The sequence below is a fragment of the Canis lupus genome, chromosome 1 (assembly GCF_003254725.2).
Source record: "Canis lupus dingo isolate Sandy chromosome 1, ASM325472v2, whole genome shotgun sequence".
In the NCBI taxonomy this organism is placed as follows: Eukaryota; Metazoa; Chordata; class Mammalia; order Carnivora; family Canidae; genus Canis; species Canis lupus.
Genome location: NC_064243.1, coordinates 105,503,598 through 105,523,959, shown reverse-complemented (window position 1 = coordinate 105,523,959; position 20,362 = coordinate 105,503,598). Strand labels below are relative to the sequence as shown.

General features: G+C 50.3%; 2 protein-coding genes across 3 annotated transcripts in view; one reads left to right on the top strand and one right to left on the bottom strand.

The window, feature by feature from the left end:
- The first annotated feature begins 389 nt into the window (after nucleotides 1-389).
- Nucleotides 390-6,146, top strand: LOC112643390 (cytoplasmic tRNA 2-thiolation protein 1). Of its 2 annotated transcripts, none has more exons than XM_025421406.3 (3): nucleotides 390-581; nucleotides 2,001-2,545; nucleotides 3,960-6,146. In XM_025421406.3, exons 1-3 carry the CDS (start codon nucleotides 391-393, stop codon nucleotides 4,529-4,531), a joined length of 1,308 nt encoding a protein of 435 aa, XP_025277191.3. In that variant the 5' UTR covers nucleotide 390; the 3' UTR covers nucleotides 4,532-6,146. The 2 variants fall into 2 exon arrangements, with proteins under 2 accessions (XP_025277191.3, XP_048964430.1); XM_049108473.1 differs by having other exon boundaries at nucleotides 513-676.
- A 10,350-nt stretch (nucleotides 6,147-16,496) lies between these two features.
- Nucleotides 16,497-20,362, bottom strand: part of LOC112643398 (sialic acid-binding Ig-like lectin 5) — a 26,154-nt gene continuing 22,288 nt past the window's right edge. Inside the window, exon 11 of the mRNA XM_025421431.3 lies at nucleotides 16,497-16,962. Coding sequence (XP_025277216.3) covers nucleotides 16,771-16,962 — 192 coding nt within the window. The 3' untranslated portion in view covers nucleotides 16,497-16,770. The remainder of the gene's footprint in view (nucleotides 16,963-20,362) is intronic.

Here is a 20,362-nt window from a genome sequence, read left to right as displayed (position 1 = left end):
CACAGCCCGCCGGCCGCAGGGCCCTGGACCGCGTTCGCTGGCGCGCCCACGCCCACTCCCACGGCCGTGGGGGCGCGCGGAGAAGCCCACCCTGTGCCCCGGGCGACGCGGCCCCATCCCTGCAATCTACGCCGCGGTCGCGCTGCCTCTCCCTTGCGCACCCCTATTCCCTTTCTCCCCTCCACCCTGACAACTCTCCACCCGCACCTCAAGCCCTATCATACTCCCATAAAGGCAGAAAACCGAAAAGGCAACCATTCCCTCTCTAGAATGAAGTGCACAGCGGGCTGCAGGACACGGGAATCAGGCCCCTGCTCCTGCTTTTGCGCAGGCGCAGCCGGAGACGCGCCGGACTGACCCGGAGCACCCGAGGAGCCGTGGGCGGCGCGCATGACGTCACTGCGAGGCTCGCAGGGTGTGGGCCCAGCTGGCTTCCGAGCTGTAGGAGCTTTGGGCCAAACTGCCCCAAGGGCACCTGGGAGTCGTAGGCAGGGAAACCCAAAGCCTTCTGGTAGTCGTAGTCCCTTCACCGTTTCCGCGTTTTCTCGGAGCCTGGACTTTCCTGCGCGGGTTCTGCTCACGTGAGTGCCTCCTTCCTCGATGGGCCGATCCTGGCCCTTTGTAGTGCTAGAGTGTTAGGAGTTGAGGATCTCCTATTCTTCTCCCACGCATTCCGGTAGGTGTCCCTGGAGACATGGCACTCCTCTCCGTGATCCCCCAGCGCCAATCTCTGGCGACTCTCTGGGCGGAAGTGCCCTAAGCAGCTGGTGTCCCTGCTGATCCGCTTTGGACTCTGCCTCGGTTCTGACCCCTCGTTTCCATCCCGCAACCTGAGGACGGTTCCAACGCACCCTCCTCTATCCTGGTTACAACCTGCATAGTTGTAGAGTGATCGGGGCCGGCGTTGGGGGAGCGTCAGGCGGCCGTGGGAGCCCAGCGGAGGCGCCAGACCCAGCCCAGGGTCCCAGAAGGACTTCCAGAGCAAAGGACCTCAAAACTTACCATGCCCAGACAGAATTACAGAGGCCTAAACCTCTGGCTCGCACAGTATTTACCTATTCTTCCCTCTTCCACCTCCTTCCCCACGAAATGGTCCCCTGTTCTTCCCCGTGCTGAAGCCAGAACCTTTGTCAGCCCCCTGCTTCTCTCACCTACTGCCTCGTTCAACCAACTCTTGTGCGAGTCCCACTTGCTCTATTTCCAGAAGAGATCCAGACCACTTCTCTCCACCTCCACTGCCTCTACTCAGTCCTAAGCCACATTATTGTTCATCTGGATTGTTGCAGGAGCCTCTTCATTGGTCTGCCCGTGTCTACCCTCGCTACTCTCCACCCTCTATTTGCGCGCAGCAGCAGCCCCAGGATCTTGTTAAAATATAAATCAGATCCTGTCACTGCACAGATTACAACTATCCAATGGTTCCCATCTCATCCAGAATAAAATCTAAGCTCCTCACCCTGCCAACCTCCAAGGCCTAGATCTTCTCCCCTCTTCAGCCATAAATCACTTTCCAAAAAACTGAACACAGGTCCTGCCTCTTCGGTCTTTGCATTTGCTATTAACTCTATCTGGAACATTCTTCCCACCTTGATGTAATGCCTGATTCCTTACCCTTCTAGCCTGAGCTCAGAGGATAATTCCTTCATATTACTTCTTATATTTGTAAAGTATCTTGGTTATTTATTTATCCATGGGTTGGCTCCTCCACTAAACTTGTTGCCTGCAACCCTTCCTATTTTGATCACTGCTGGCCCAGTGCCTAACACATGTTAGGTAGATGGGAGGCAATGAATGGATACTTGTTGAATGAATGAATGAATGAATGAATGAGTGAATAATGAACGCTTAACCTGAGACTTGAAGGTGCCAAGCCTGCACAAGTGCTGGGAGAATATTCCAGGCAATGGGTGTACTCAGCGCTATCCAGGCCGCCTCTCCGGAGGCGACGACCCCGCAAATCGGAATCCGCATGTAACCTGCCTCTCGCTCTCCCTGTCCAGGAGAAGCCAACTCCTTCCCGCCCGCCCGGAACCCGCGATGCCCGCCCCGCAGTGCTCCTCTTGCCACGCGGCGCGCGCCGCCCTCCGCCGGCCGCGCTCCGGCCAAGCGCTGTGCGGCGCCTGCTTCTGCACCGCCTTCGAGGCCGAGGTGCTGCACACGGTGCAGGCGGGCCGCCTGCTGCCACCCGGCGCCGTAGTGGCCGTGGGCGCCTCCGGCGGCAAAGACTCCACGGTGCTGGCGCACGTGCTGCGCGAACTGGCGCCGCGCCTGGGCGTCTCGCTGCGCCTGGTGGCCGTGGACGAGGGCATCGGCGGCTACCGCGACGCGGCGCTGGCGGCCGTGCGGCGCCAGGCGGCGCTCTGGGACCTCCCGCTCACCGTCGTGGCCTACGCGGACCTCTTCGGGGGCTGGACGATGGACGCGGTGGCCCGCAGCACCGCCGGCTCCGGCCGCAGCCGCGCCTGCTGCACCTTTTGCGGGGTGCTGCGGCGCCGTGCGCTGGAGGAAGGGGCGCGCCTCGTGGGAGCCACGCACATCGTGACAGGTGAGCACGGGCCCTGCGGCCGAGGGGCAAAGGGGGTACCCTTAAGTGGTGAAGGAGCCGCTGGGTGTGCCCTGGGGGGAGGAGCTGCACATGGGGAAGGGGATGTGCGTGCCCCCTGAAGGTGCGTGCCTGGCATGGGCGCGGCCAGCTTTTGAGTCACTGTGATCGATGGCATTGGCAGCTCCAGGGTGGAGGGGTAGTCTCCAGGGGCTTGGTTCCCTACATTAAGAAAAAATGACATTCTTTGTGTCCCCGTTCACAAAAGAAGGGGAATGAAGTGGTCCCACCCTTCAGAAGCCAACTGTAGTCTGGAATACAACTGTCTTTGAATTCCTTTTTTTCTGTCAGCCTCTCCTCTGTGATGACCCTTATTCTCTCCTGGTCATCACTTCAACACATAATTCTTGACCACTTACTGTGTACCTGTAAGCTACAGAGCCCAGAGCAATGCCTAATTTCAGTGTCCTCTTCTGTAAAATGGGGTTGTTAATAATATTGAGGTCCTAGGGTTGTTGGGAATTAGGTTATGTGTGCAGCACTTGGACCAGAGACCGGAAACCAGTAGATATTGCAGAAATGTTTGCCATTGTGATGCTGCACTAGACGGTATCTCTTCCTGCTCTTCTCTCACACGTATAATTAGAACCTGAGAAGTGCTACTCGGGAAAATCATAGACTTTGCCAGCTTCTAATAGAAGCATCCAGTTGAAGGAAGAAGAGTAGGGGTTAGGGGTTAGGAAGCATCTAGAGTGAGCTGAAGGCCACCCAGTAACCAGTGAAAGGCAGACAGAGGGGCAGATTATAAGCAGAGGAAACAGTTTATGCAAAGGCCCTGAGAAGGGTTAGTGTGCCAATTCAAGAAGCCCTAAGAACACCAGTGTTCTACTGTCTGGACTATACAGGCTCCAGTATAAAATAATAAGATGCAGAATAAGAGATTTAGCTTGTTTTATGGTGATTGTTGTGTAAATATTCCCTTTCTCCCTGGTCTTTCTGAATGCCGTGATGTGCATTCCCAGAGGCACTGGGGCAAGGGCTCACTTGAGAGTCTCCATTAACTTAAATGCTGCTTTGGCTCCTGTGCAGTGTGAAGCACACTTCTGAGACTGAAATGTTTGTAGCCTAAAGCACTTTTACTACCTTCCTGAAAAGGCAACTAGCACAGGGCGGGCGGGGATGGTGATAAGTGGGTGCCAGATGAGGGCACCCCGAATTGCTCCCCGGGAACCTGTGTGTGTTCCCCTCTTCTTTCTCACTGTGACCACCGTCAGCCTCCACCTGGCTGTCCCGGGGCGCCCAGGGGTCTCCATGGCCCCTGCGGCCCTCCCTGCTGGTCTCCGGGCCCCTCCCCGTCTCCCCGCCCGGCTGCCCTGCGGTGCGCCCCCACCTCACCGGCTCCCCCTCTCTCCCCCAGGCCACAACGCCGACGACATGGCAGAGACGGTGCTCATGAACTTCCTGCGGGGCGACGCGGGGCGGCTGGCCCGGGGCGGGGGCCTGGGCTCGCGGGGCGAGGGGGGCGCGTTGCCGCGCTGCCGCCCGCTGCAGCTGGCCTCGCAGAAGGAGGTGGTGCTGTACGCGCACTTCCGTCGCCTCGACTACTTCTCCGAGGAGTGCGTCTACGCGCCCGAGGCCTTCCGCGGCCACGCGCGCCACCTGCTCAAGCTCCTGGAGGCGGCGCGGCCGTCGGCGGCGCTGGACCTGGTGCACTCGGCCGAGCGCCTGGCCCTGGCCCCGGCCGCGCGGCCCCCGCCCCCCGGCGCCTGCTCCCGCTGCGGGGCGCTGGCCAGCCGCGCGCTCTGCCAGGCCTGCGCCCTCCTGGACGGCCTGCAGCGCGGCCGGCCCCGGCTGGCCATCGGCAAGGGGCGCGACGAGGAGGGGCCGCCCCCGCCTCCCAGAGACCCGCGCTCGGCGCCGGGCCCCGCCGCCGCCGCCGGGGAGTGCGGGGCGGCCTGTGAGGGGCGCTGCGCCCAGGCCTCCGTGTGACTGCGGGAGGCCGCTGACCCCGCTGACCCCGCAGAAGCTGAGGCCGGGACCCCTGGGTCGGAAGGAGGAGGGAGCAGGGGGCTGGGAGCCAGGACTCCTGGGTGCGAGGGAGGAGGGGCTGGGGCAGGGACCCCTGGGTGTGAGGGAGGAGGGAGGAGGAGGCAGGGACCCCTAGATCTGAGGGAGGAGGGGCTGGGGGCCTGGACTCCAGGGTGTGAGGGAGGAGGGGCTGGGGGCCTGGACTGGTGTCAGGGAGGAGAGAACTGAACAACCTTCCATTCCAGAGCCAGTAGAAATTAGAGGGCTGCTTGCCTAGTACTCTGCCAGGTTCTGGGCATGCTCGGGAGAGTCCTAACCCTCCTTTAGGACCCACTATGTGTCATGTTTGCCAGGAGCGGGTAAAGCAAAACCGCTTCCCTTGATGGGCTCTCTCATTTACAGTAATCAGGATGCTTATCTTTGAGTGCTGTGCATACTGCAGATGCATCCACACCACAATCTCACTGGCTGTTGCCCGAGGTCAGGTGACTGGCCAGAGGTCACCTAGCTGGAGACAGATAATATTGGAGCCTCACACGCAGATATGCGCCTAAAGCTCTTCAAAACAGTGGATTTGCTCCCCACCCCCACCTGAATCTCTCCTGGTGTCTCTGTGTGGTGCATGAGGAGCAGCTGGGTGGGCTCCCCAGACCTCAAATTATGGAGGCAGAGCTGGGTGAGCCTCAGTCAGTGACTTGACCTCTCTGGTCTTCAGTTTCCTCCTCTGAAATGAAATCACCACCCACCCACCCCATCAAAGCACCGTTGGATGGATTTGATAGTGTCCTTAATATATGCTGGCCAACTTTGTGGGTCATATTACATTTTGGCCACCAGGGTTCTCTGGGTTTCAGAGTCTGCACTTCCAGAAGGGTGTGAGGCCAGAAGCTTCCTTGCATGACCCCTGGAGAGACACCTGGAGTTCTCAGTACCCTCTCCAAGTTGCTGGCCTGGCCCTTTGTCAGGAATGCCCTCCCTTTCCGTACACCTTCTCAAATCCTCCAAGATACTTCTAGAAACCTTCCTGACTCTCTCTTCTCACCTGCCCAGCCTGGGACGTAGGACTCTTCCCAAGTCCCAGCCCCTGAGTCCTGCCCTCATATGTGGCTGTCCACAATCTGGTTCTTGTTCTCCCTAACTGGACTGAGGTTTAAGAGCAGACCCCCCACCCCACCAGATAACCAACATCATTTATTCGCTATTTATTGAGTCCCTAATGTGTGCAGGAGCTTTTCTAGATATTGTTGGGGGAAAAAAATACAAAAACCTCTCACTCAGGGCTTTTGTTGGCTTGGTCAGTGGAGCATGTGACTCTTGATCTTGGGGTCATGAGTTCAAGCCCCACATTGGGTGTAGAGATTACTAAAAATAAATAAACTAAAAAAGGGGCACCTGGGTGGCTCAGTGGTTGAATGTCTGCCTTTGGCTCAGGTTGTGATCCTGGGGTCCTGGGATCGAGTCCCGCATCGGGCTCCCTAAATGGAGTCTGCTTCTTCCTCTGCCTATGTTTCTGCCTCTCTGTGTGTGTGTGTCTCTCATGAAGAAATAAATAATCTTCAAAACAAAACAAAACAAACCAACCCTCTCACTCCCAGAGCTTAAGAAAGCCAAAGCTTTCTTTGGTATTGCTGGAGAAAGCCAAAGCCAAATCAGTATGTAATAGGCATCTGATAATACACGCTATGAATAACAAAGCAGCTTAAGGGGAAAGGGCATGAGGGGGTGCTATTTCAGTTTGGGAGGTCAGGCCCCTTTTAAGAAAGTGAACAGAAACCAAAATAAAGCAAGGTCAGTTTCTAGCCATGACAGAGTATCTTGTGTCAGAACAACACTTCCGCTGAGACCAACTGGAAAAGAAAAAATAGATATATAACAAAGCGATCTATTTGAAGACATCAAAGAGCTACCAGGGCAGCCAGGATCCCACAGAAGAGGCTCATTCTGCTGGAGGGACCAGGAGGCTAAGGAATAGGCAGAAAGCACAGGCTGAGAGGCCAGGGATCTCGGTGGAGCATTCAACAGTGTGCTGGGACTGGAGACAGATTTGGAGTCTAGGGCTACATGGGCAGGGACTCCAGGGACCAGAATCTGGGGTGAAGGGAAGAGTGTTGAGGTCGGCCGGACACTGCATTTTCCCTGGACAGTCTCATGGAATCAGGTAAAGTTTGATGTTCAGGGTCTCGTAAAAAGTCGAGGCCCAGTAAGCACCTGTTAGGACCCCAGTAAGATTACAAATTAGAAGTAAGGCCCACCTAGAAGTAGACCCACCCACAAAAACACCAGAACCTAGCTTCAAATACTCAATCCCAGACCAGGTTAAGAAGATTCCTACCCTGCTGGCAAGCAAGAGTAGGGTAGCCCTGTAGAGTTGTAAAGGGATGCTCTCTCTTCCTTGCCTGCCTCCTCCACAACCACCCCCCACCCCATACACACACACTCCCAGCTCCTCACATGGAGAAAGGGGCTGAGTGCTCTAATAAATCCCTCGTCTTAGCTCCCTCCCTAGGTGCTTCCCTAACTGCACCCACTCATACAGCTATGACAAATTCTAGAGACAATTTTAGATTCTGTATAGTATTCTCTTCCTCCAGAATCTATTTCTTGCCTGTAGCAGGCAGGGCATTTCAATGCAATCAGGGATCAAGGGAATTTAAAACCCAGCTTCAGTCCTTATGGGGTGAACTTTTTTTCCAGTCTACCCTCACTGGTAGTCCCAGCTACAGGACTGTAATGGAGCCAGGGCCCCTCCCGCTTGGCAAACCCTCAACTGTCTTTCTTCTCTAGCGCTCCTGACACTTGTAAGGTCCTACGTAGCTTCTCAGTAACTGCTCAGAATTGGCAATCTAGCCGGGAAAGGGGGCTTTAAATACGTGGCTCATGTCTTTTAACTTCCTGCTTCTTCCATCTTCACTGTGCAATTTTCTCTGTCAACTCCAAACATCTGAAAAATTGTATCCAGGTTGTCTGATATTTGTTTTTTTCCACAAGGAAGGTTGGTTTGAAATACCCTGACAGGCCACTGTCAGAATCGTGTAACCTGAACTAGAGAGTTTGCCAAGCTTCCTATGTGTGCTGAGTGCCATTACCAGAAGGTTCTGGGATCCCACCCACTGAGGGGCTCCCCACAGGTCTTGTTTCTCCCAGAACCAGCTAACCACCCCCAACTCATGAGCCAGACCACAGTATTGTTTGCTCTGAAGCTGTACCAGCTCTGGAGCAAGTCACCCAATAGATGGATCAGGAGTCCGTATGCCTTCCTGCTCTAGGCCCCACACACACCCCACCCCCTATATCCCCATGCACCCCATCTTTATGGCCTCTTCTAGTGCTAGCTCCAGCTGGTACCTGCTGTTGTTACAAACAGCTTGAATGTCCCCTCATCCCACATCTGGGCACCTTTCATGCTCTGGGAGCAGTTGCTGGTCTGGAGGTCTCAGAGGAAGTGGATTTTTGTGGCCCTGTTGTTGCACATTTAGATTCTATTATGTGTGCTCACTGGAGCATCCAGGTGAGGATCCTCCTTCCCAGAACCAATAGCCACGCACTGGATCTGGGCCTACCTCAGCCCATCTTGAGGTGGAGAAGATTCAAGCACACACAGAACCGTCTGCGTCATCACAACCATAGAAGTGTGTTGGAGGGAGGGTAACTCAGGATAATTCCTTCTCAGTAAAAGTTGTGGGGTGTCCTACCCCCTTCACCGGGCCCTGGCATGGGAAGATCAGGTTCCCCCCATACCTAGACTCTAGGGTCCCCAGGGTGAGGATGTCAGGTATCTGGGTTAGCACCGAGGAGGAGAGGGAGAGGCCCAGAGCTCAGAAAAATGACACAAGGAGAATCTCTCAAGCCAACCCAATCTCCTGGCTGAGGCCCTTCCCCTAATTGTCACAGCCAGAGATCGTGTTTTCCGTTTGTGATGGTATCTTTTAAGAAATCTCTTCTCCAAGGAGCAATATCCTAGTCTCCCTCATCCTAGTACTTCTGTTGCTCACAGAACAGTCACAGGTGGAGGTCACCAAGGAAACAGCCCGAGGTCCAGGGTCCTCTCCTGCAGCTTCAGACCTGGTCTGTTTGTGGGCTCAGGAGGAGTGTGGTATGTATTGGCCCCTCCCACAAATCAGAAGATGTAGGCTATTCCAGAATAAACACAGAAATCTCAGGGTGAAAGAAGGTCGGAGCATGAGGATCCACTTTGTCCTATACCATGTTCTTGTTTCTCATACTTGCAGCTCCTACCCTGCATGCTTCTCCAAGTTGTGCCTCAAATGGAGACCTAAGCTCTTCTGTGAAATCACAAGTCCTACAGCCCTCTTACCACCCCCCTTGCCCCACGCTCCCAGCAAGGGGAGCAGCAGCAGTAGCTTGGGCTTGGATGGGGCAGGTCTGGGCCCCCGACACCGCCAGATCAATCCTTTCCAGCTGGAGATCAGAAGCAGTGGACCTGGGGCACCTGGGTGGCTCAGTGGTTGAGCGTCTGCCTTTGGCTCAGGTGGTGATCCTGGGGTCCTGGGATCAAGTCCCACATCGGGCTTCCTGCTTGGTGGGGAGTCTGCTTCTCCCTCTCATGTTCTGCTCTCTCTCTCTCAAAAAAAAAAAAAAAAAAAAAAGCATCTCCTCACTGTCACCACAGTTGTCCCCGAGCTGCATCTTCTTCCCAGATTACGGCTGTTTAGATTACCACAGCACCTAATAGTGGTTCCTGCTCCCTACAGTTCCTTACCCCCCACCATTCCCCCCCACCACCTTCCCTACTACCCCCCGTCCCCACCAACCTCAGGGCCTGACTGAGGCCTTCCCCTCATCTGAATATTTAATTTTCAGATAAAATGAAGGAAAACTTAGAATTTATCTCTGTGACCCACCGGCTCCCAATATAACATCTCATCCAGGCTTCTTTTTTTAAAGATTTTATTTAATTATCCATGATAGACACACAGAGAGAGGCAGAGACATAGGCAGAGGGCGAAGCAGGCTCCATGCAGGAAGCCTGATGTGGGACTCAATCCAGGGACTATGGGATCATGCCCTGAGCCAAAGGCAGACGCTCAACCGCTGAGCCGCCCAGGCGTCCCTCATCCAGGCTTCTGATGCTTCACTCCTTCACCTGAGCTGAATCAGGGCTTCCTATAGCACCAGGCACAGAGCAGGATCACAAGTCATGCTGTCATCCAGAATTCCATGGCTGCACAAGGAAGGGATTAAAAGCAATAGTGAATATCAACCCACTGGAAAGTGATGGGAGGAAGGGGAGGAATGAGACACTGAGAGAATTTTCTGGAGGGGGTGAAGGCAGAGGCAGCCCTGGGGGGCAAGGCATCTTGTGTTTTGTGAGAAATGCATTATGTCTCTGAAGTTAACTAAGCCACCAGGATGAGGAGGTTTTCAGAGAGAGACTAAGGAGAAGCCTGGATGTCCTCCAGCCACCACTTTTGTCCCCTAGAACAGAATTTCACACCAGTCCCATTCCCCAGCCCTCCTCCTTCTCCATCTGAGGCAGGTCAGGGATATGCCTCCAGGGGGTGCTCCACAGATCATGCCAGACCTGGGGACCTCCCAGCCCTAGGGTTGGCGCTGTCCGTGGTTCTGGAGCAAAGCTGAGTGAGTTCAGTTCAGTAGGGTCCCCCAACTCTGCCAGGGACCCTAATCCACAGGCACAAGGTCCCGAGCCCTAGGTCAGCAGGGCACCTAAGTCAGAGCAGTTTCAGAAAGTCTGGGTTCCCCTTGGGAAGGAGGATCCAGAAGAAGGGGTGGGAGTGGGCTGAGCTTATCTCTGTGCTTTCCCCCTCAACCCTCTTGTTGCCTTAACATTGATGCCAGCCTGGTGAAGCATAGGGTCAGGTCTTCTCTGAGGTTCCAGGTTATGCTCATGCTGTTGGCCCCTGGACCACACTTCAAGTAGGAAATCTGTGCCCCGATCTCCCCTCGAGTAGAGGATTAGGAAAGAGATGGTTGTTCACCAGAGCTCCTCATGTGCTGGACTCAGGGTTGTGCCTTTCTACAAACTGGCCCAGTGAGCCTTCACAACCATTCCTAGAGAGGACTGGCTAACAATTCTCCTCATTTGGCAGAGCAGGAAACTGCAACTCAAGGTGCTAAGCAATCTTCACAGGGTTTCACATTGTTAATGCGCCTTTGGAGGCTGGGGCTGCGACCTACACGTTCTTGATGCCATAGAGTGACTCCTGAATCCACTGTATTCTAGTCTCAGAAAAGCAGATGACGCACACTGGGGAAGTGTTTTATTTATAAGGGATAGAGACCATCATACGATAATCAGAACACGTGGCAGCAGACAGCAGAAGGTGAAACCCTCATAAGAGGGGGAATCGAGGGCAGCTCGGGTGGCTCAGTGGTTTAGCACCTGCCTTCAGCCCAGGGTGTGATCCTGGAGACCCAGGATGGAGTCCCGCGTCAGGATCCCTGCATGGAGCCTACTTCTCCCTCTGCCTGTGTCTCTGCCTTTCTCTCTCCCTCTCATTCTCTGTCTCTCTCTGTCTCTCTCTCTTTCTGTCTCTCATGAATAAATGAATAAAATCTTATTTAAAAAAAAAGGAGGGGGAATCGAAAGTGATGAAGATCATGTCTCCAAGGACCAGCCTCTATGCCATCTTCCAACCGGTTCAGGAGACTCTCCTGCTAATAGACACGCAGCATGCTCACCAGTAGTGACAGAGTAGATTTCACTTAGCATTTGCCACTGGAATGTCTCTAGAAGAGGAAGTTCCCCAATGAACTTCATATCCTAGGGAAGCTTCCAAGCTCATCAGGCCTCCACTGAGAATTAAGGTCTCAGTGTGACCTACAGAGAGGGTAGTTTTTGAGAATGCTAGGCCAGCTATGGAGAAGCAGGGGACTGGGGAAGAAGCAGAGCATGAGGGGGAAGAATGTGCAGAAATTTGTTTAAAAAAAAAAAAAAAAACCAGGGTGCCTGGCTGGCTCAGTTGGTGGAGCATGTGGCTCTTGATTTCAGGTTGTGAGTTTGAGCCCCACCTTGGGTGCAGAGATTATGTAAAAATAAAATCTTAAAAAAAAAAACAATTCACCTCACACCTGTCAGAATGGCTAAAATCAAAAACACAAAATGGGCGCCTGGCTGGCTCAGTCAGAAGAGTGTGCAACCCTTGATCATGAATTTGAGCCCCATGTTTGGTGCAGAAATTACTAAAACAAAATAAACATTTTCCTTCAGGGATTTTATTTATTTATTTGAGAGAGTGAGATTAAATACAAGCTGGGGGGAGGAGAGGGAGAAGTAGACTCCCCACTGAGTAGGGAGCCAGACATGGGCTCCATCCCAGGACCTCAGGATCACGACCTGAGCTGAAAGCAGACACTTAACTGACTGAGCCACCTATGTACCCCTAAAATAAAATAAACTTAAAAAGAAACCAACAGTGGCACCTGGATGGCTCAGTGGTTGAGCATCTGCCTTTGGCTCAGGTCGTGATCCCGGGGTCCTGGGATTGAGTCACACATCGGGCTCCCTGTGGGGAGCCTGCTTCTCCCTCAAAAACCAAAAAGCACAAGAAACAACAAGTGTTGGAGAGGCTGTGGAGAAAAAGGGACCCTCATGCACTGTTGGTGGGAATGTGAACTGGTGCAGCCACTTTGGAAAACAGTATGTAGGTTCCTCAAAAAAATTAAAAATAGTGGCACCTGGGTGACTCAGTTGGTTAAGTGTCTGCCTTTGGCTCAAGTCATTATTCTGGGGCTCTGTGGTCAAGCCCCACATCAGGCTTTCTGCTCAGCAAGGAGTCTGCTTCTCCCTCTGCCCCTCCCCTCCCCACTCATTCTCTCTTTCTCTTTGTCTCAAATAAATAAATGAAATATTTTTAAAATTTAAAAATAGAAATACCATATGATCCAGTAATTCCACCACTGACCACTGAGTACCCCCAAAATACAAAAACACTAATTTAAAGGGACACATGCACCCTTATGTTTATTGCAACATTATTTAAAATAGCCAAATTCTGGAAGCAGCCCAAGTGTTCACTGATAGATGAATAGATAAAGAAGACATGGTACACACACACACACATACACACACACTCAATGAAATACGAGCCATAAACAAGAATGAAATCTTGCCATTTGCACAACATTGATAGGTCAAGAGGGTATATGCTAAGTGAAATAAGTCAGTCAGAAAAAGACAATTACCATGATTTCACTCATGTGGAATTTGAGAGACAAAACAAATGAACAAAGAAAAAAGAAAGACCAAAAAAGATTAAAAAAAAAAAAAGATTTGAGAGAGTGAGAGAGAGATAGCAGAAGCAGAGGGAGAGGGAGAAGCAGATTCCCCATTGAGCAGGGAGCCCAGCTCTGGGCTAGATCTCAAGACCCTGAGACCATGACCTGGCCTGAAGGCAGATGCTCAACCAACCAAGACACCCAGGAGCCCCCCAAAAACAGACTCTTTTTTTTTTAATTTTTTTTTTTTTTATTTATGAGTCATAGAGAGAGAGAGAGAGAGAGGCAGAGACACAGGCAGAGGGAGAAGCAGGCTCCATGCACCGGGAGCCCGACGTGGGATTCGATCCCGGGTCTCCAGGATCACGCCCTGGGCCAAAGGCAGGCGCTAAACCACTGCGCCACCCAGGGATCCCTCAAAAACAGACTCTTAAATGGAGAACTGAAGGTTACCTGAGCAGAGGTGGATGGGGGGATGGGTGAAGTAGGTGAGGGAATAAGAACACACTTACAATGATGAGCACGTAGTAATGTATAGAATTGTTGAATCACTATATCCTACAACTGAAATTGCTATAACATCATATGTTAACTATACTGGAATTTTTAAAAAGATTTTATTTATTTATTCATGAGAGGCACACACAGAGAGAGAGAGAGACTGAGAAAGAGAGGCAGAGACACAGGCAGAGGGAGAAGCAAGCTCCATGAGGGAGCCCAATGCAGGACTTGATCCTGGGACTCCGGGATCACACCCTGAGCTGAAGGCAGACGCTCAACCACTGAGCCACTCAGGCATCCCAACTATACTGGAATTAAAAGAAAAAGGCCACAGGTACAAAATAGTGTCATTTATGCTTAATCCCCAAAATGAAACTTAACACATAATCTCACTACAGTTTCAACCTCCTATAACTAGGGAGCAGGGGCTCTGGGAGCTCCAAACAGACCAGGTTCAGTGACTCCAAAGGCAGAGACACAAGCAGTGGTGAAACAAGAAAGGGATTTACTTGAAGGAGGCCAACACTGGGAAGACAGAAGACTAGCATCTCAAAGACTGTCTCCAGAATGCTGAAAACATTCCTAGGTTCCTATATGGAAAGTGGGGGCAGGGTGGTGCCTGGTTAAGTGGCTCAGCTGGTTAAGTGTCTGACTCTTGATTTTGGCTCAGGTTATGATCTCAGGGTCGTGAGACTGAGCCCCACATTGGGCTCCACACTCAGCACAGAGTCTACTGGAGATTCTCTCTCTCTCTCTCTCTCTCTCTCCCTCCCCTCCCCAACCCCTACCCACAAAAACCCCCACCCCACATCCCTTCATCCATCCCCACCCCAGCATATCTCTGAGCTTTCTCTAAAAAAAAGGAAAGGAAAGAAAATGTAGGGAAAAGACAGTTGAGGACATGCCGCTGGGCAGTAAAAGACAGGTGGATCATTGTCTTCGGGTCAGTCATGCCAGGTCTTACAGGCTCAGGACAGTTTTTATTGCTTGAGGGAGTAGTTTCAGTTCCCATCGTGGGATGCTTTGCCCACAAGGTTTTTTGCTTAAGAGATAAGCTGCAAGGACGAACTGAATCAATTAGAAGTACTGAGGGGGCACCTGAGTGGTTCAGTCATTAAGGGTCTAATTCTTAATCTCAGCTCAGGTCTTGACACAGGGGTCGTGAGTTCAAGCCCCTTATTGAGCTCCACACTGGGCATGGAGCCCACTTACAACAAAGCGGGGGTGGGGCACCTGGATGGCTCAGTTAGTTGAGCAGCTGCCTTTGGCTCAGGTTATGTCCTGGGATTGAGCCTTGAGTTGGGCTCCCTGCTAAGCAGGGAGCCTGCTTCTCCCTCTCCTTCTGCCTGCTGCTCCCCCTGCTTGTGCTCTCTCTGTCAAATAAATAAATAAAATCTTTAAAAAAAAAAAAGGTCACCCTGACCTAGACTGAGGTCAAGGTCAGGGTGGGTCACCCTCTCCCCCCCCCCCAGAAATGTAGTCTTAACTGGTCAGTCAGGAAATTTTTGATCAGCACCAATGATCTGCCACAAGGATCTTCCTTCCATCCCCAAAGGAAGATGAGGTAATGTTCAGAAGACCCCATACCTTCAATTCCCAGCACCAGGGAAAGCAGCCTAGCCGGGACAAATCTTTTTCTTTTGCTAGCTTTCTTGTCCCATCTCCTTCCAGAAAAATTTGCATTTTGTACCTCAGTAGAAATGCTTAATGTCAGGCACTTACAATCAGAAAAGCTTGTTGCTGGGCATTTGCACTGCAGTGCCACTGGTGAAGTTCTGGCTGTTTTTGTTCTAGTGCTTTGTGGAAAAGAAATAACACATTAGTCCCACTTTAGAGAAAGGGAGAGAGTGAGCTCTTTCTTTGGTCCAGGCTCTCAACTGGGATCTGTGCAAGGACTCAGGTGTGAAGGACCAGCCAGCGTTGGCCAGGTGAAGCAGAGATGCTGGGTCTCCAGGAGAGGGTCAGAACAACACAGATGTTGTAAGGAAGACAGCAGAGAGAAGTGCAGATGAGCAGTGCTAATGAAGGAAATTCAGCTAAGTAAATTGCAGGATGTAACGGGCTTTATTCCATGACTTATGAAGTGGTCAGCATCCCTTCCAGCAAAGAGACAGGTGCTCCGAGGAGCTGTACACAGTGGAAGGTTTATAGAGGCAGGAGGGTGGGGCAAGGGAGTTATTGTCAAAAGAAAGCAGGTATTTTCAGATCGGGCCATCTTTTTTCGGGGAGGGTATTAACTTGCAGGTGACCTCACCAGTGCTGATCAGGACGTTTCAGATCCACTGTTTAAAGAGCACATTTCTGGGAGAGCTTGAAACCACTGTTAGTCTTGGTTTGCTGTCATGGAGGCAAGTGTCTCCATTTTGAGTCTGTTTCTTCTTTCCTTTCCTTTCCTTTTTTTTTTTTTTAATTTTATTTATTTGAGAGAGAGATAATGAGAGAGAGTGAGAGAGAGAGAGCACAAGTGGAAGGGAGGAGCAGGCTCCCCACTGAGCAGGGAGCGTGACAAGGAGCTCAATCCTAAGACCCCAGGATCATGACCTGAGCCGAAGGCAGACGCTCAACTAACTGAGCCACCCAGGTGCCTCTGTTGTTTCTTTTTCAACAGTAGCTAGCAGTGAGGTCATGATGGACTTTAAATGCCAGGGGCAGGGATGCCTGGGTGGCTCAGTGGTTGAGCATCTGCCTTTGGCTCTGATTGTGAGCCTGGGGTCCTGGGAGGAAGTCCCACATTGGGCTCCCACGGGGAGCCTGCTTCTCCCTCTGACTATGCTCTGCCTTTCTCTCTGTCTCTCATGAATAAATAAATAAAATCTTTTAAAAAATGCCAGGGGTACCAGATGCTTATGTATTGTCTAAGGTTAGGGAGCCTTGAAGGGGTTTGTGCAAGGGATCCAGGGTTGGACACATCCCTGTGAGGCCCATAAATGACATAGGGAAGGGACTGGAGGTCAGGAGGTGAAGGAGTGTGATGGAAGAATTGACAGGTACAAGTGGGACGAGGAGAAGACCTGACAGAGATGATAAGATGCTGTATCATGAAGCAAATGGCAGGTCAAGGGGTTGGTCCTTCCCTGGGAGGCTTTGAAGAGTTCTGGGAAGGAGCATGAGCGAGCCCTAGGCCTGGTCATCCCCAGCCTCAGGGTAACTTGCCAGCAGGACCTTTCTGTCCAAAGAAGATAGCAGTAGGAGGCATGGAGCACACCTGGTGAGACAGGACCTCTGTAGGTTGATTTCTGCATGTTAATTTCTTTAATGTCCACAACCACCTCTGAGGCAGGATGCATGATCTCTGATTTACAGAACAGGAAACAGGCACAGGGAAATGGAGCAACTTGCTGGATAGTCTATGTTTGAGCCCAAGTCAGCTCTGCCTGGGGACACATGGACAGTTTTTCCTGTTCATATTGCCACAGGGCTCCACATGCTTCACTGCTTAGTGCCTGACTCTTCTCCCCCAGGGATTGTGATTCCCCAGGCCAGCACCAAGCTCTGAGCAGTCCTCATTTGCTTGTCCTGATCTCTGAGTACTCGTTGGTGCTGGTGGCCTCCTCATCCTGAGGCTCCCTCAACTTCATCTCATGAAAGCTGAAGGAGGCATAATGCAGATCCTGTTGATCCCCCGAGGTAGGGGCATCCCCAGCAGGAGTCGCCTGGTCTTGGGGGCTGTCTGGCCAGGCCTTTTGCCTGGAACCCTAAGTAAAGGAGAAATAAAGGAGTAAGAGAAGGAATAAGGCAGGTGTAGTCCCCAAGGGAAGTTGGGCTAATGGGACATTTATTCATTCATCCTCCTATTCACACACACTTCCTATGTATTCAACTCTTCACTCATCCATTTAAAATTCTGTAAGGCAAAAAATAATCATAAAATAAAATAAAATTCTTTAATGTTACAACTGATTAGGCCACATTGAAGCTTATTAATCACATTTAATCCTCACACACACACACACACAAAACCCACAGCCCAGTAGGAATAATATCTATTCTCCCCATTTTACAGATAGGGAGACTGAGGTGGGGGAAGGTGAAGTTACTTGCCCAAGGCTACTCCTTGGCAGAGCCAGGAAAGAAAAGAAACTCAGGCCAGCTGTGTTATTGGAAATTTAAAAAGGAGGAAATACTTGAACAAAAACAATAATGAAGATAAAATTCCCAGAACTGAAGAAAGATAAACCACCTCAGCTGAAAAGTTCCCCACAAATACAAGAAAAAAGACCAGGACACCACATATTCTAATACAGTGTAGTAAATCTTATGAATATCACAACCAAAGAGAAAGGTGTATATGTGCTGCCAAAGAGAGCACTCAAAGAGAAAAGTGTAAAAGTTTCCAGGGACAACGAGTGGATTACTTACAAATGTGCAAGACTCAGACAGACATAAAATCTCTTCTTCTTCTTCCTATTTTCTTTCTTTTATTTTTTGAGAGACAAGGAGCATGCAAGATAGCAGGGAGCAGAGGGAGAGAGAGCATCTCAAGCAGACTCCACACTGAGCACAGAGGCTGACATGGAGCTCAATCTTACCACCCTGGGATCATGACCTGAGCTGAAATCAAGAGTCAGATACTTAATCACCTAAGCCACCCAGGCGCCCCCAGACATTACATTTCTCAATGGCAAACCTAGGTACAAGAAACAATAGAGTAGGGATGCCTGGGTGGCTCAGCAGTTGAGCATCTGCCTTTGGCTCAGGGCATGATCTCATTCCCAGGATTGAGTCCCAAATTGGGCCCCCTATGAGGAGCCTGCTTCTCCCTCTGTCTATGTCTCTACTTCTCTCTGTGTATCTCTCATGAATAAATAAATAAAATCTTAAAAAGAAAAAAGAAACAATAGAGTTCAGTGTTGGGGCACCTGGGTGGCTCAGTGACTGAGGGTCTGCCTTTGGCTCAGGTCATAATCCCGGGATCCTGGGATCGAGTCCCACATCGGGCAACCTGCAGGGAACCTGCTTCTCCCTCTGCCTATGTCTCTGCCTCTCTCTCTGTGCCCTTCATAAATAAACAAAATCTTATTTATTTATTTATTTATTTATGATAGGCACACAGTGAGAGAGAAAGAGGCAGAGACACAGGCAGAGGGAGAAGCAGGCTCCATGCACCAGGAGCCCGACGTGGGATTCGATCCCGGATCTCCAGGATCGTGCCCTGGGCCAAAGGCAGGCGCTAAACCGCTGCACCACCCAGGGATTCCAATAAACAAAATCTTAAAAAGAAAAATAAATATAGTGTTTAAAACATTGGAAGAAGGGGTTGCCTGGCTGGCTCAGTCAGTAGAGCTTGCGATTGTTGATCTTGAGGCTATGAGTTTGAGTCTCATGTTGGGTGTAAAGATTACTTAAAAGGAAAATAAAATAATAAAATAAAGCATTGAAGGAAAATCATTTTGATCCTAAAATTTATATCCTGCCAAATGAAACTCAAATATAGGACCATTACATAAAATTTCAAACACATAAGTCCTCAGAAATCTTAATACAAGAGAATCCAAATTGAAAGCACATTGGGAGGAAGAATACAAATAAAACTAACAGGGGCACCTGGGTGGCTCAGTCGGTTAAAGCATCTATCTGCCTTTAGCTCAGGTCATGATCCCAGGGTGGTGGGATCAAGCCCCTGCCCCCCCCCCATATCCAGCTCCCTGCTCAGCCGGCAGCCTGCTTCTCCTTCTCCCTCTACTGCTCCCCCTGCTGGTGCTCTTTCTCTCTCGGTCAAATAAATAAATAAAAATCATATTAAAAAAAAAGATAAAAGTAACAAAACCTGAAAATGCTGCAATAAATCTGGGGTACAAAGGTGTGACTCAGTAAAATGTGTGACTGTGTATTAAACAAAATACCAAAGAATAGAAAAATATTAGGTATGTTCATAATAATCTAGAGTGAAAAATGAAGATCTAGAAAAAGCAGCAACGTTGTAGAAAGTGTAGGGAAAGAAGCATGAGAGATATAAAAAGCACACTAAAGTTCTTTCTTGGGTATAAGGGAGAGATTGATTTTTTAAGAGAGGAGAAAATGAAATATTGAAAAAAAATGGAACCAAGCAAAAGGGAAAGGTAAAATAGGAGAATGAAAACCGCATGTATTAATAAACATAGTAAACACAAATAGAGGAAGTCAAATTGGATTTGTAAAAACCTGGCTGGCTCAATTAGTAGAGCAGGAGATTCTTAATCTCAGGATTGTGAGTTAAAGCCCCACATTGGGTGTGGATCCTACTTAAAATTCAAAAAATTTTTAGGGATGCCTGGGTGGCTCAGCGGTTGAGCACCTGCTTTCAGCCCAGGGCGTAATCCCGGGATTCCTGGGTTTAAGTCCCACATTGGGCTCCCTGCATGGAGCCTGCTTCTCCCTCTGCCTATGTCTCCACCTCTCTTTCTCTGTGTTTCTCATGAATAAATACATTAAATCTTTAAAAAAAATTTTTTTTAATTTTAAAAATGGAAAGTTCTTTTTTAAAAAACTTGGTTATACTACTGTTTACAAAAATCACTTCTGAAGCATAAATAAAATGTTGCTGGAGAAACAAAGGATGGACATATAACAGACATCTTACTAGCCAATGACAAATTGTTGTATCTATATTAAGATCTAACCAAATAGACTTTAGAACAAAAAGTCTCAATAGAGAAGATCATGATGTATGATCAAATGTTCAATTCACTGAGAAGATCCAATATTTCTAAAACAGGTGGACTTACAACCTAGAAATCAAAAGTAGTATGCTCCACCTGCTGAGCCAGCCAGGTGCCCCTAACTAAGATACTTAAAAAAATTTTTTTAATGGGCTCCACATCCAATGTGGGGCTCAAACTCACAACCCTGAGATCAAGAGTCATATGCTTTTCCAACTGAGCCAGCAGATGCCCTGTGATATTTTCTAAATCGGGGGAAAAAAAAAAAACCCTGTTGGGATGCCTGGGTGGCTCAGCAGTTGAGCGCCTGCCTTCAGCTCAGGGCCTGATCCCAGGATCCGGGATTGAGTCCCACATCGGGCTCCCTGCAAGGAACTTGCTTCTCCCTCTGCCTATGTCTCTGCCTCTCTCTCTCTCTGTCTCTCATGAATAAATAATCTAAAAAAAAAAAAAAGAA